Raw genomic sequence first — 13,126 nt, forward strand, 5'->3', positions numbered from 1 at the left:
AAACCCACTTTGTATTAGAGTCTAATATTGACCTCCAAAAAGTCACTGGATTTGGAGTCATGGTCTCTGCATAATGCATATTATAGTTTAATTATAATAGATATATGCGTGCAGTTCATATGTGTATTTTTTTTTTGTTGCATTTTAGCAGGAAGAGGATAAAGACTGTTTGGTAGAAGCAGATGATGGATGGGAGGAGAGATCACCTTTTGCAGAGAAAAGTCAGGGATTTGCTTTCCTGATATATTGTGAACAAACAAACAGCTCAAACCAAAGTGAATGACATGTTAGGTGTGGCAAAATGAGCATTTGGAATTTACTTAGAAAATTCCTTGTTGCTATTTATCAGTGCTGCATTTGTAAGTTGTTTTTTCGTCCTGGGCAGTATTTCTTTTTTCGTTGTATAGACTTGTATCCATACGACAGCTACAAATACAGTCTTGCAGTGGGTTATGTAGCCATGGGAGAAGCACCCTAGACCAAAATCTAGAACATAAACAGAAACAGGTATAAAAAAATGAACTTACAATACTATGAAAATAGTAAAACAAATTAGTAAGTGATAGCTTAATATTTTCTGAAGCTTTCTCTAAGATTAGCACAATTTTTTCAGTGTCTTGACCATAAAATATTGCAGTGAAACTTCTGTTTGTATTGTTTTTAAAAATCGATTTGTAACCAAAGTTGCAAAGGGACAGTCAAGCCTTGCTGACATTATATGTCCACATTCCCTCAGCTCTTAGGTAGACATTAAAATGACTGTCCCCCTGGTTACAGGCCTAAAGATGAAGCAAACTAGTAATTTAATTGATGCTCAAGGCATGTATTGTAATGAGGTTCTCATTACTAAGAAATCTGACCTATGTGTGTCTGTGTGAGTGTTTGCTTGAGCATGTGTTTACTGTATCTTTTTTTTACAGATATTGGCAATTCTGCTGGTCTGACTTTTGAGAGCAGCCTATAAATACTTTGAGCTTTCCATCTCTGCTGCTAGTCCAGTTGGGGCAGCGTCTAAGCATTTAGTTTCTTGGACTCATAATACTTTAGCATCTTTCTGCAGTTCTTCAGTTTCTCACTGCTGTCCAACCGAACTGAAAGCTTTACTGAGCTGAAACAATGCTAAATCTCATTGAGACAGCAAAGAAACCCCAGACTGAATCATTGGTTTGACTGCTAGAGCAAATAAGAAACAAAGAAGAAACATCTTTATGTGAAATATATGCCTGTCTATCTAATGTAATTGCAGAGCTGAGTGTATTTCTACATCTCTAAATTCTTTCTAACAATTTGATTGTCTGTGTTTGCTCTTGCAACTGTGCCTCAATCTAATGTGCCAGATGGTTTGTTAAAAACAGAACTCTCCAGAAGATCTTCTGCAGAAACTGTTTAGAATAGGTAAAACACTTTAAAATATGCAATATTTGCAAACTGAGATAAATTAATCTCTCCACATTGATTGCCACAAAAATTATGTAAATAAAATTAACATGTTTTATATTTCATTTTTATGGATGTTTATTTTGGATCACTATTCTGTACATGTCCCAGTGATGACATCATTTTAGGTTTTCTCCAGATACAGACAGATGTCCTGTTATTTGAAAAACTTCTTGAAACTATTGTGAGGATTTGAGTTGTAATGTGTGTTTATTTTCTAGGTTTTGTTTCCCTGAGTCTCTGTGGTGTCCTGTCTCTTCCCCCTTGATTGCTTCCCAGGTGTGTCTTGTTCCCTAATTACCCTCCCTGTGTATTTAAGTCCACCTGTGTCCTTTGCCTCTTGTCGGGTCCTCGTCTAATGGACGAGGACCCGACATTAGACGAGGTCTAATGGTACCATTGTTCTTTGTACCAGTCTGTTCAGTCGTGGACCTTTTGTCTTCCGTTCTTCCCTGTGCTGTTTGTATGTTTGGATTTTGTTTTTGTGGCTTTTTCATTAAAATCATAATTTTTCTTCTACAACCTGGGCCTGCCTGCGTTCTCCCTCACCACCAACACCTCACGACAACTGTGTTCCAATAAAGTTCAGAGTTTCTGAGTGAGACAGAGGGCAATGGCATCTCAGATAATGTCATACCTGCTAGTTTAAAGGGTGAATTTTATAGCCATTTTATAGCACAATCCAGTAACTATGCTAAGACGTCAGCCTGTATTTACCAAATATAGCTTAAAATAAATATGACACCTTGAAATTGTCCTGTCTCTTTAAAAACTCCTACTGTCAAAGCTAATTAAAATCATGATATATTTGTAATTAATATTCAGTATACAAAACAGTTATCTGACAATATTGCACAGAAGCAGTAAAGTTTATCTAGAACACAAAATACTAAAACTTGTTAAACACATTTTAATACAGAGAAACAGATTGGAGAGGAGAAATAATTTTAGAATCGTGAGCTGCACTATCGCTATTTGGGAAAAATTAATTACGACATTTCCCCCTTCCTACAACAAGATTTAACCACTGACCCCCCTCTGGCTTCTTGATACATACCGAGTAAGCAAAGTAGTCCTTCTAATGAAAACAAAGCCAATATGGGTTTAGTATATTATCAGGGGTCTTATAAAGTATTTATTTTTTTCTTGATATAAGAGTGAGTGCACAATTGTTATAAACAGTTATAAACAATAAAGAACCAGTTATAAGGGAACAATGTCATTCAAATACCGTTGGACATATGTTTTTGTGACTTATTTTGTGAGCCGTTTCTTGTTTCTCTTTTTCTGCACAAATATCTATAATTGTGTTTTGCTACTTGCATTTTCAAATCTTTATTTAACCACATTTTGGCAGCTAACCCTTTGTAGCTTTGTCATTCACAGATGAGTTTGTCTCTGCTTTCAATCAACTTCAGATAATGCAGACCTAGTGAAAAAAAAACAAACAAAACTGAAGTTGCTTTTTGTGTTGGCTTTCAGAGTGTCAGGAAGAGATGATTTACAGTACTTTTCAGGGCCTCATTATCTAAACACACTACATTATTTTCAGAAAGTTGTGTATTTTATACCAAACAAAACGATTTCCAAAGGTTGGTGGCATTTCTCTGTAGAACAAACACAAAACTAATTTGTTTCATTAAACAGGCTAATTTGAATATCTGTTGCATGCAAAATGTAATTGTTAAAAATGTATAAAAACAAACAAAGGGACAAAATGCCTGGTTCATGGAGATTTCAAATTGTGTCATTTCTATAGATATAAATACCACATTATTCCTGTGGGTTTTGTATACATATAGAGATTCAAGAATAATATTTCCAACTTTTGCTCCCAGCCTCTATTAGAGGCATGACTGTAGGACTGTGAACTTATCATAGGGCACTTTGTGCAAAATTTAGATGCCAGGGGCTTTGATGAAATTGTGGCATGTTTCATGCCTTTTTTCCCCAGTCTCACAGGAACTAGGAAGACATTCTGGAATTACATTTATGTATTATATGTGCCTTCCTCAGCCAATAGAGCTTCTCTAGAGAGCACAATGACTTTCCAGAGAAATTGCGTATAGCTTAGAGTTCAAAGTCAAGTGAATCCTTTTTCTTACTCAATGGTGGTAGTGGAAGAAGAGGTTCTTTAATCAGTGTACTTCTACATAAATCATATTGTGCTATCTAAAAATGTAAAAGTACTCCACATTAGTTCAAATTGATAACTAAGCCCACCTGTCGTCAACTTAAAGAATCTAGCAAACTGCTGTGAGAAACAGTTTGCTATTTTGGCTATAAATATTTGAGTCAAGTCATGGAGTTCAAAGACAATGATACCAAATACTGAGGAAATGGATGTGAACTTCTGATTTAGTAAACATTAATGGATAAATCTCTAATGTATTCTCTCTCTTCTTGTGCCAATTGGACAATAGAAACACGTTTGGTAATTCTAACTGACATGAGAGGAGTGTAGTCTGATTTAACTTAAGGCAGCGAGATTTGGTGTATGTAAACATCTAATTCAAACTGTAAATGAAGATACTTGTTTTACTCATGACACATGTCCTCTTGTGCCATTGACATGTTTACAGCAACATTTATTGTATTTTGGTCCTTATTATCAAGCAACCAACCAGAATTCTCATAAATGTTGGATGGTGTACAGTGGATGCTTGATTCAAGAGTAAGATTGAGAGACCCTCCTGGCAGTTTTGACATAACTACTTGGCTTCGAGGGTTTTTTTTTTTTGTTTGTTTTTTTTTGGCTTGTCCGTCATCCTTCTTTGCCAGCTGTATCCTATTGTGAAGACAATCAGATTTTTGTGACATGGAATCCTCACGAATGAGTGATATCCCTCCTATGGTGAGAAGCAGAATTTATTTATTTCCCTATCCCTACTGCACATGTAGTGGGATGAAGATGAAGAACTGAAGTCAGGAGATGGAAACCTGTGGAATTGGACCAGCACCACCCCTCCCAAGAAGCATAATTTAATCAAAATTTTGTGAGAATATTTGGCCGGTACTGTGCGGGGCTGGCAGGACGCCTTATGTAAGATTATTGGTCTCATTGGTTTTAGCCCCGTGTCAGTAAGCTGTTTGTATGGAGATGGAGAACACACAAGCTCTGTAAATAATGCAAATCTGGTTTTGGGCTTTACTTTGTGTTTCTTTTTCATCGTCTGTCACTGTGCTGTTTTCTGCCATCTTCATTTGTTTTCTTTCTCTTTTCTGCTCTATCTAGCTCAAATAAACATTAGGATTGTGTAGATGTAAACTCAAGCACAAAAATAATCTAAAACCACCATCTATATTCATGAATGTTTGTGTATATTTATGCATGTGTGACCAAGAAATCAAACCTTGGTTTGATAAAGAAGTGCAAATCATAGGTATATGAGCGTCACTACTTGAATAAAATGTAAGTTTTACAAACTTCTTAAAGGGGTTTATGAATAGTTGTAAAAGAGACTTTTAATTTAGAAATGTTTATTTTAAATGTAAAAACAATACAATAATACTGTATGTGGTTTTTGTAAATAAAAAAAAGTCACATGAATGTCGCCATGTTGTTTACACTACAATGGATTCTGGGTAAATGACATGTTTGGTCCCATTGCACTAGCTCCGACCAGCCAAAACAGCTGTGAGTAAGATTAAGCCTTTTCATTTTGTACTGGAGCGTGTTGGGATTGATAGCAATGTGGAATTCTCAAAGATTAATGACGATGATGAGGACAGAATTGGCTGAAGAAGTTGGTGTTTGTGCTGCTGCTGCCACCTTCAGCTTTGTGAATGAATCAATGAATGGCACGCACCTTTTCATTTTAGTGATGGAAGATTCTGTCGGACTGAGTGATCCGGTTAGTAGTTCTGTAAGCAGCGCTGTCTGGTCTGGTAACACCCGTTTAACGTCCAGTCTTAGGTTTGATGTCATGTTCTTGGTTTCACCTTCAGTATAGACAAAAGTAAGAATAGCTTTGTTATCATTTAAAAGCGCTTCCAGCATTGCCTGTCTGATGTTTCTCCCAGTGCCTTTCTCTCGCTAGCCGGCATTAGGATTTAGGCGTATTGTGGCTAAAAACTCTCTCACTGCATTTTGTTTTAGCTTCAAAGGGAAATGACCACCTGTAAGATACTTGATCAATTTTGCTTGTACACATGGCTCAGAGTCTTCTGGAGAGAAACATTGAGGGTGAAAATGTAGGTCCTTCAAAAGTTGTGTTCAGCTCTTTCCCCACTGTGCTCTTTTTTGTGGGAGGCCATCCAGACTCACCTCACTATTTTGCTCAGTTTCTTTTTTTTTTTTTTTCTAAATTACTGCCAACAGCACCGCAGTGTGGCATTACAACAGTCAAACATAATTTGGTAAAAAAAAAAAAACTCGGGTAAAGCTAGCCTTCCTGTGTTTACGCTGTGGATTCCAGTGCAGAACTGACCCAACCTTCACCCAGTAAAACCCGTAAAAAAACGGGAACCTCCATAGATGAAAAAAATATAACAGTTACACTTTTTTTTTTTATAATTATGAGTTTTGGCATATCACAAACAATTTTACAACATATTTAGGCCAATGTGTTAAACTAATTGTGGATCCCTCTAAGATGGCATGACAAATTTTTGATAATTGCTTTTGTAATGCTCACGCCTGCCAAATTAGACCATAACTGATTCTGATTTCATTGTGAAAACCACAAATAACAACCTTATTTTAGTTTATGTATAAACTGAAAATGTAAATGTCTTCATAAAAAGTTTTTGGTTTAAAAAAAAAGTCAGAGGTTATAGAGCTGTCTATCCCTGGAAATCTATACACTAAACTGCTACAAGTTGTGGAACAGAGGGATCGGTACATTGAAATGCCAACTAAAAAGAACTATATCATGTTTTATTCATGGCATAGGTTTCAATTTACTCACTTTTGTTTTTCACATTTGTAACTGTAAAAGTTTGCTACATCACAACATCTTACAGTTTATGCTGGAATATAATTTAAATGATGAAGAACTGTGTCCACCTCATTATTAAAAGATTCCATTTACTGCTGTGTGTTAGATTCTTAAGTATTGTTTTTTTTTCTGTTTTGTTTACTTTAAGCAGCTTTTCTGCTGTGATTTGTTCTTATTTATATTAGGAGCAGAATAAAAGCAGACACTGTGTGTTAGTCAGCTAAGCCGCAAAACCGTTTCAAAACAAAAAGACCAAAAAGTTAGCATTTTAAAGTGTTTGACATTTTATATTTGTGCTTATACGGTATTTAACTGTGTGTCATATCTGCGTCATTCTCTCTCTGTATGTAAAGTTAGCAGATCCCATCCAACTTTGAGAATTTAGACTGTCATTTTGTATAAAGAATCTTCCATCACTAAAATGGATTCTCCAAAAGAAAAAAGCACAGCCTTTCTGTTTTATATTTTCAACTTTTTGTTATGAAGGTTTCACTATGCTTAAAAAACATAGCCTTTCAAAATATCTTTAAAAGTTTCCTTTCCTTTCTTGAAGCTGCTTGCACATTTTGTGCTTCCTCTGACTTCATGACCTGACAGGGCTGGTCAAGTGTAAAATGGGGCAATTCCGGTTAAATCGGATGGAATAAAGTGTACTCCCCTAAAGGTTGGCCTCTTTTGCACTAAAAGTAAAGGAAATATAATTAACAGTGCTGGTGTTGAAACTGGTTAATTATATTGAGTTGACTGTTGAAAGATTTCTGTAGTCGAGCAAAAATAAAAGCTGTATTTTGAACACATTGCGGGCAAAAACTGTTGCAAATCCAGAAAGTCACAGCTGACCGTGTTGTCTTTCTTTTGTCCACAGAGATTCTCAAAGGAGGTGTGTATGTTGACCAAAACAAGTTCCTCTGCCATGCAGACACAATCCACTGGCAGGACATTGTCAAGTATCCAAGGATTCATCCTATAGTGGTACCCACTAACAGCAGTGTTATATGTAAGTAACTATAAAGACAGGCCATCTAATAGAACAGTGATGCTACTACAATTTACCTTACATTTTCTGCTCTGTTCAAGGTTTCATAAGATTAAAGGGTGTTTTTTTTTTTTGTTTTTTTTTTCTCCCCCGAGACACTCTTATCCTGTATAAACACAGCTATATTGACTTACTCTGTAGGATGCATAGTATAACCACAGGTTAATCATTACACTCCAATGCTTGGGTTTAATAGGATACTGCATTGATTTTACATTGTGCTTCAATAACACTGTTGGTTGCATGATTGATTATTAAAAACATCCATACAGAGAACTAGATGTATCTTATTTTTCCGTGTGATTTCTTGTTGTTTGCAAGAGCTAGATACCTCACAATATAAGTTGGAGCACAAAGACTTTACTTCCTCAGTGAACACATGTTGTGCTGCTGGCATTAACACAACTTCTAAGTACTTCAGACTTCTGAAGTGCTGAACAGATGTCTAACTTCCTGCTTTAGAACTTAACAAACTTAGAAGAGATCAATTTTTTTAATGATTTGTGTGCTTAGACCAAACAATCTCATTTTTTGGGTGAATCACTGATGGGTTTAAGAATTTGCTTCACTCTTTTTTTTGTTTGTTTATTTGCTGTTTGTTATGTTTTGTAAACATCCAATATGTAACCAATTAATTTGATTGATTACATTCTTTTAAACTTATTCTTCACATATGATTTGCAAAAGTGATCATCCCTCTTTAAAACCAGCATATTTTGTCCCCTGTTTATAGCCCAACATGAAATAATGCATGACTGTTAAGAGAGAAAACAAATTAGTGGTGGGACTCAATATGTTTTACTAAGTTAACTGCAGGGTGTGCAATTAGTCAATCACAATTTATCACATTTGAATCAAAAATCATGTATTGACAAATACACATTTTCAAAGTCCATTTTGGATTTGCTATGGAAACATGGAAACACCCACCCTTGACTTTATTGTTTTATTGTGCTTGCTATTATAAATCATAATCTTCACTTATTCAAATCCCTTTCATGCCCCACTTTAACCTGCTGTAAGACATGTTAATGAACACATTGAGTTTTAATGGGACATATCGAAATAAGGGGGAGAAAAACAATATTTAGTCTGTCAGGGAGAAGGGGGGCGGTCGATGCCTGATGTGATTGTCAGTAAGAATAAATTAAGTCACCTCCTCTGCCCCATTTATTTTGCTCATTGAGCCTCTTAATACACTTCTTTTGGTTTTATTAATGCAGTGCTCCCACTGTTTGACATTTAAATCTTCTTGTCAAATCATAAAATAAAATGCATTACCATTTTTGAAGCAAAATACAAAGACAGTAGGCACATGTCCTTGGATTTCTTTTCACAACACTTGCTGGAGACTTCCAATGCATATTAACTACTCATGGCATTGATATTCTGCTCAATCCCCCTCCTCCCTGCAGCCCTGTTAGCCTCGGAACGACCCCGACTCCCATGTAAGTCATCTACCCCATCCAAAAGATCAAGGGTCTCCAGACTTCTAATCCACCATTGAGAACATTATCTTCATGTCATTCTTTGGGGGCACAAAAGCTTTATGTTGTTACAGTGTTTATCCTATCTGTGCCAATATTTTGTTGTCTTTTGGTTTCTTTATGAGAGAAGAACTTGATTCAAAATTCCAGCATTGATAATACGGGCAGACCACCGTTCTCTGAAACATCGAACAAAACGGACACTAAAACCGAGGCTGGGGAGAAGACACAGAGATACAGAATCAAAGATAGGTAAACTTCGAATGAAAGAAATGAAAATATTGCAGAAAAGCTCAAAGAGTAGCAAGTAGAGGATGGAGAGGCACACGGTGGACACATGGTGGGCACTGGAGTCCATCAAATGCTAATAGCTCTCATCTGAAGAGGCTGATGGACAAAGGGCAGCACTTTTCCTCATTCAGGCTCAGCTCCCACAGTTAGTCAATTACTTGAAAGTAAATTAAGTCCTTAAAAACTGAGAAATCCAGTTGCAGCACTGAGGATATATTTCAGTGCTGTTTACTGTATGTTGTTTATATGACTTCTTATTATTGTATTTTTATAATGTGAAGCACTTTGAACTGCCTTGCAGCTGAAATGTGCTACACAAGTAAGCCTGATTGATTGACTGATTTCTTCTTCCTTGTCCATTGCTTTATTCTCACTCTCTTTGCTGCTGCCTTATTTGGCACATGTATTGCTGTGTGCAAAATACACCTATTTTTTAACAAAACAACCAAATGCTACAATTACATAAAGTACTTTTAAAAACAGCAGGTATAAATTGGTGAATAGGTAGTGTTTTAACAGACAGAAATGCCTAAAAAAGTAATTTGCAAATGTGTCCTATAATTATACATTCAAGTTCTCACAATCGTTTATTTCTTGTAAGCAGTGCATTATTTCACATTTTAATTTAACAGAATTATCACACACACCCAGAATGCTGAAAATATATTTAAAACAAAGCAATGAATCTTGAAGATATAAAAAAAACACAAGAGTTCAGCTAATTAAAACTTTTTTTTTATAAAACACTCACGCACTCAAGTTGAAACAAAAACAAAAAAGAGTAACAGCCAGTTGTACTTGTAGTCATAGTTCACAGACTCCAGATCATAGTTTCTAAAAGTTTAGCTAATGTTTTGCTTTTTCATGATTTTTTTTTTTTTTCTTATTCTTCTTTCTTGCAGGTCAAAAGTGTCATCGTTCCTGTACTGGGCGCTGCTGGGGCCCCAAGGAGGACCACTGTCAAAGCTGTAAGTTCAGTACAGTAAAAGACAGGAACAGCTTTAGCTCACTTTCATGTTAAGGGGCTAATAAAGACCAGTAGTGCCTCAAAGTCTAACAAAAGAAAAAGCTTCTTTCATTTAAGTAATTAATTTATGTATTTGTCAAGGACAAAAACTAAATTGACATTTTGTGTACCCCAATTACTCAGTGCTGCAAAAACACTAATGATCAGAAAATAAATGATGTTTATTCTCACATGTGCAGATGTTGCTGGCCCCACCCGACTAAGCTAAGTGGAAAAAAGGAGGTGGACAGAATCCAGTTATTGTTTGACACCAAATAAACACTGTATTTCTTGGTAATGTTTAAGACTATCCTTCTTCGTAGTAATGGTAGATTTAGACTAAAAGTAGGGCTGGAATTTTGGAAGTGTCATTAATGTTTTGAAGTGCCTCAGCTGGAGTCTCAATTTCAATTGAGTCCTTCAGAGATTTGGTGCTCATCGCCACAGATAAATCATCAAAATAACAGTGCAAGAAGCCAGTCAGAAATTTTAACAATTGTTTGATTGCTGTGATGACAATAGATAGCTTTGTGCTCTGATTGTTGAAAAGAACTTTATTATTATTTATCATGCCTTTTCTCTTAAGAGATGCATATCTTATTTTGGTTAAATTATAATACATTTAAATCATAATCTACCAGTCATATTAAATATTTGGGGCTCAACTACAATTCAGAATAAAATGTAACTTAACTTTTTTTTGATTTTGGGAGTCACCTATTCATACTGTTTGTTTATTTTATTTTATTTTTTAAATGTAACGTCCTCTCACTGTAATCTCACACAAAATCCATATTATGAGTCATCTGTGGACTATTAAAAGTGGTCTGAATGTGGTTTTGCTAAAGCTTTTGTATAAAATTAAGCTAAACAAACATGAATGCAATAGATTATTTCTTGTCATACACCAAAAAAAAAACATTTCTTTATAGAGCTCAACTTCATTCTCAATTTTTTGCTCTAACTTGCAAAACGTTCTGCTTACTATTATTCCTTTATCTCAAATAAGTGGCAAGCAGGGGGATCCTAAACCTTATTTTATTATAGAAAATTTAGGTACCATGCTAATAAACAACTAATCCAACTTTTTAACACTTCATGTGGAGTAGTTTTCACAAAAAAGCCTTTTTTCCATTTGCATAAAAATCTGATCAGCTAAACAGGAACCGAGCAGAGGTACCCAATTTCTCCTCTTTAAGTTTGCAACCAATTCCAGTGGAAATTAAAAGACGTTTCTTGAAAAAAAAAGTTTCCTTCTTCCAATCACTCTGTTCTCTGACATCTTAATTTATGCTTTTCTATTCTGACAGGAGTTTGTTCTGCGGCTCTGATCTCATTACGATAGTTAGGAATAAACTATTCCTCTACGTAAGGTTGACAGAACATCACTGACTAGGTCCAGATAAGCCCTAGTTCTGTCTTTCTGTGGGTGGTTACCTGTTATCACAGTTTACCTCCTGTCTGCAGCTTTACATTGTGTGCATGTCATTGTCCAGTCTTCTTTCATTGCTTTCCACAAAATCTTTACATGTTTTATGTTCAGTTAGATATAATAAACTAATTGCGAGATTGTTGAATTATAAAAATTACTTTCATTTTGGCGTCTTTGAAAAACATCAACATTTAAATTGACCTAGAAAATGGGGTCATTGTCCTTAGATTAGTTATAGGGTAAGGAGGGGCTGGTTCACCTTGGACAAGTTCATAGCTGATATTTAATAAGCGCTTGGTAAATTTACATTTTGCTTTTCAAATTAAAGCGTCTTTCTGCTTTTCATAGTTATACTTTGGGTCTCACAAGCTGGTAGTAGCTGATTCTATAGTCAAACTATGTAACTATGTATGCTAACCTGCATTCTGCCCCTATATTGCCCCACTATTCCTAGTGTGCAGTGAGCATTGCAGCTGTAGGTTTAAAACAGCTTGAGTAACAGGTAGCACATATTTTCTTTAATATTTCCATACAGCCCAAATTTGTGTTTCTAGTAACAGAAAAAAATGTAGTTGGCGACTTTCAGCCTGTTGAATGGCAAAGTGCAGCAAACAGGTGGGGGAGGGGAAGTGCTGTAAAACTCTCATACACACAGCCAGTCAAAACTCTGTCTATGCTGGCACTTTCTGGTGGTTTTAAAATCTTAGCTTCATTGAAGAAATGTTATACCTTGATCAAGGCAATTGTCAAATAAATACATTGAATAGGTTCCTAGCAGAGCTGAAACAAAAGCAAAAATGGAAACAAACAACGATTTCAGGGCAATTCCAATCAAATGGTAAAGTCGTATGCATGTTTTTGAATTGTAGAAAGTAACATGCAAACTTGCTACGTATTCCTTGTAAGACATCCGATCTATATCGGTGTTAAAAACAATACACAGTATAGTTGTTTTTAGAGTTCAGATCAAGCTGTATTCCAATTAATCATTTATTAATCATTTTTTTAAGTTCTATTTGTTGGCTAAAATGAGCCAGAAAATGTGACAGTTTTCTGTGTAACTGAAATACAATCAGGCTGATTGCAAGCATGAGGTAACTGCTAGCCGAATCCTTTAAGCCTTCAAGGAGGGTTGAAGTATTACCAACAGCATTTGATCTATATTGTATGCTCATTCAGTAGAAGGACATTAAGCTTTAATTCAAATAAAAATTTAACAGAATATTTTATAACAAGAAGACAGTGTTAACTACAAAATGTGGTCAACTTACACCTTTTATCTTTGGAACATTTCTGTTTGACCAAAAAAAAAAAACGTTTTTGTTTTTGTTTTACTGCAGAAGTGAGAAAAAAAAAAAAAGCAAGGAAATTTTTGCTCATGTAAATAGCAGCTGAAAGGCACTGGCTCCTGTGACTGATGCTGCTGTCCACAGTCTGTTCAAATGGAAGCTCCCAGGCATATTTCATGAGATGGATTCTTTCGGTATTTGTTGTCAC

At 35.5% G+C, this 13,126-nt stretch overlaps 1 protein-coding gene across 1 annotated transcript in view; it reads left to right on the forward strand.

The window, feature by feature from the left end:
- Window positions 1-13,126, forward strand: part of erbb4b (erb-b2 receptor tyrosine kinase 4b) — a 268,481-nt gene that overhangs the window by 178,039 nt on the left and 77,316 nt on the right. Inside the window, exons 5-6 of the mRNA XM_016673896.1 lie at window positions 7,243-7,374; window positions 10,094-10,159. Of these exons, the coding sequence (XP_016529382.1) occupies window positions 7,243-7,374; window positions 10,094-10,159 (198 nt within the window). The remainder of the gene's footprint in view (window positions 1-7,242; window positions 7,375-10,093; window positions 10,160-13,126) is intronic.

This window comes from Poecilia formosa, unplaced genomic scaffold (assembly GCF_000485575.1).
Source record: "Poecilia formosa unplaced genomic scaffold, Poecilia_formosa-5.1.2 Scaffold84, whole genome shotgun sequence".
Classification (NCBI taxonomy): domain Eukaryota; kingdom Metazoa; phylum Chordata; class Actinopteri; order Cyprinodontiformes; family Poeciliidae; genus Poecilia; species Poecilia formosa.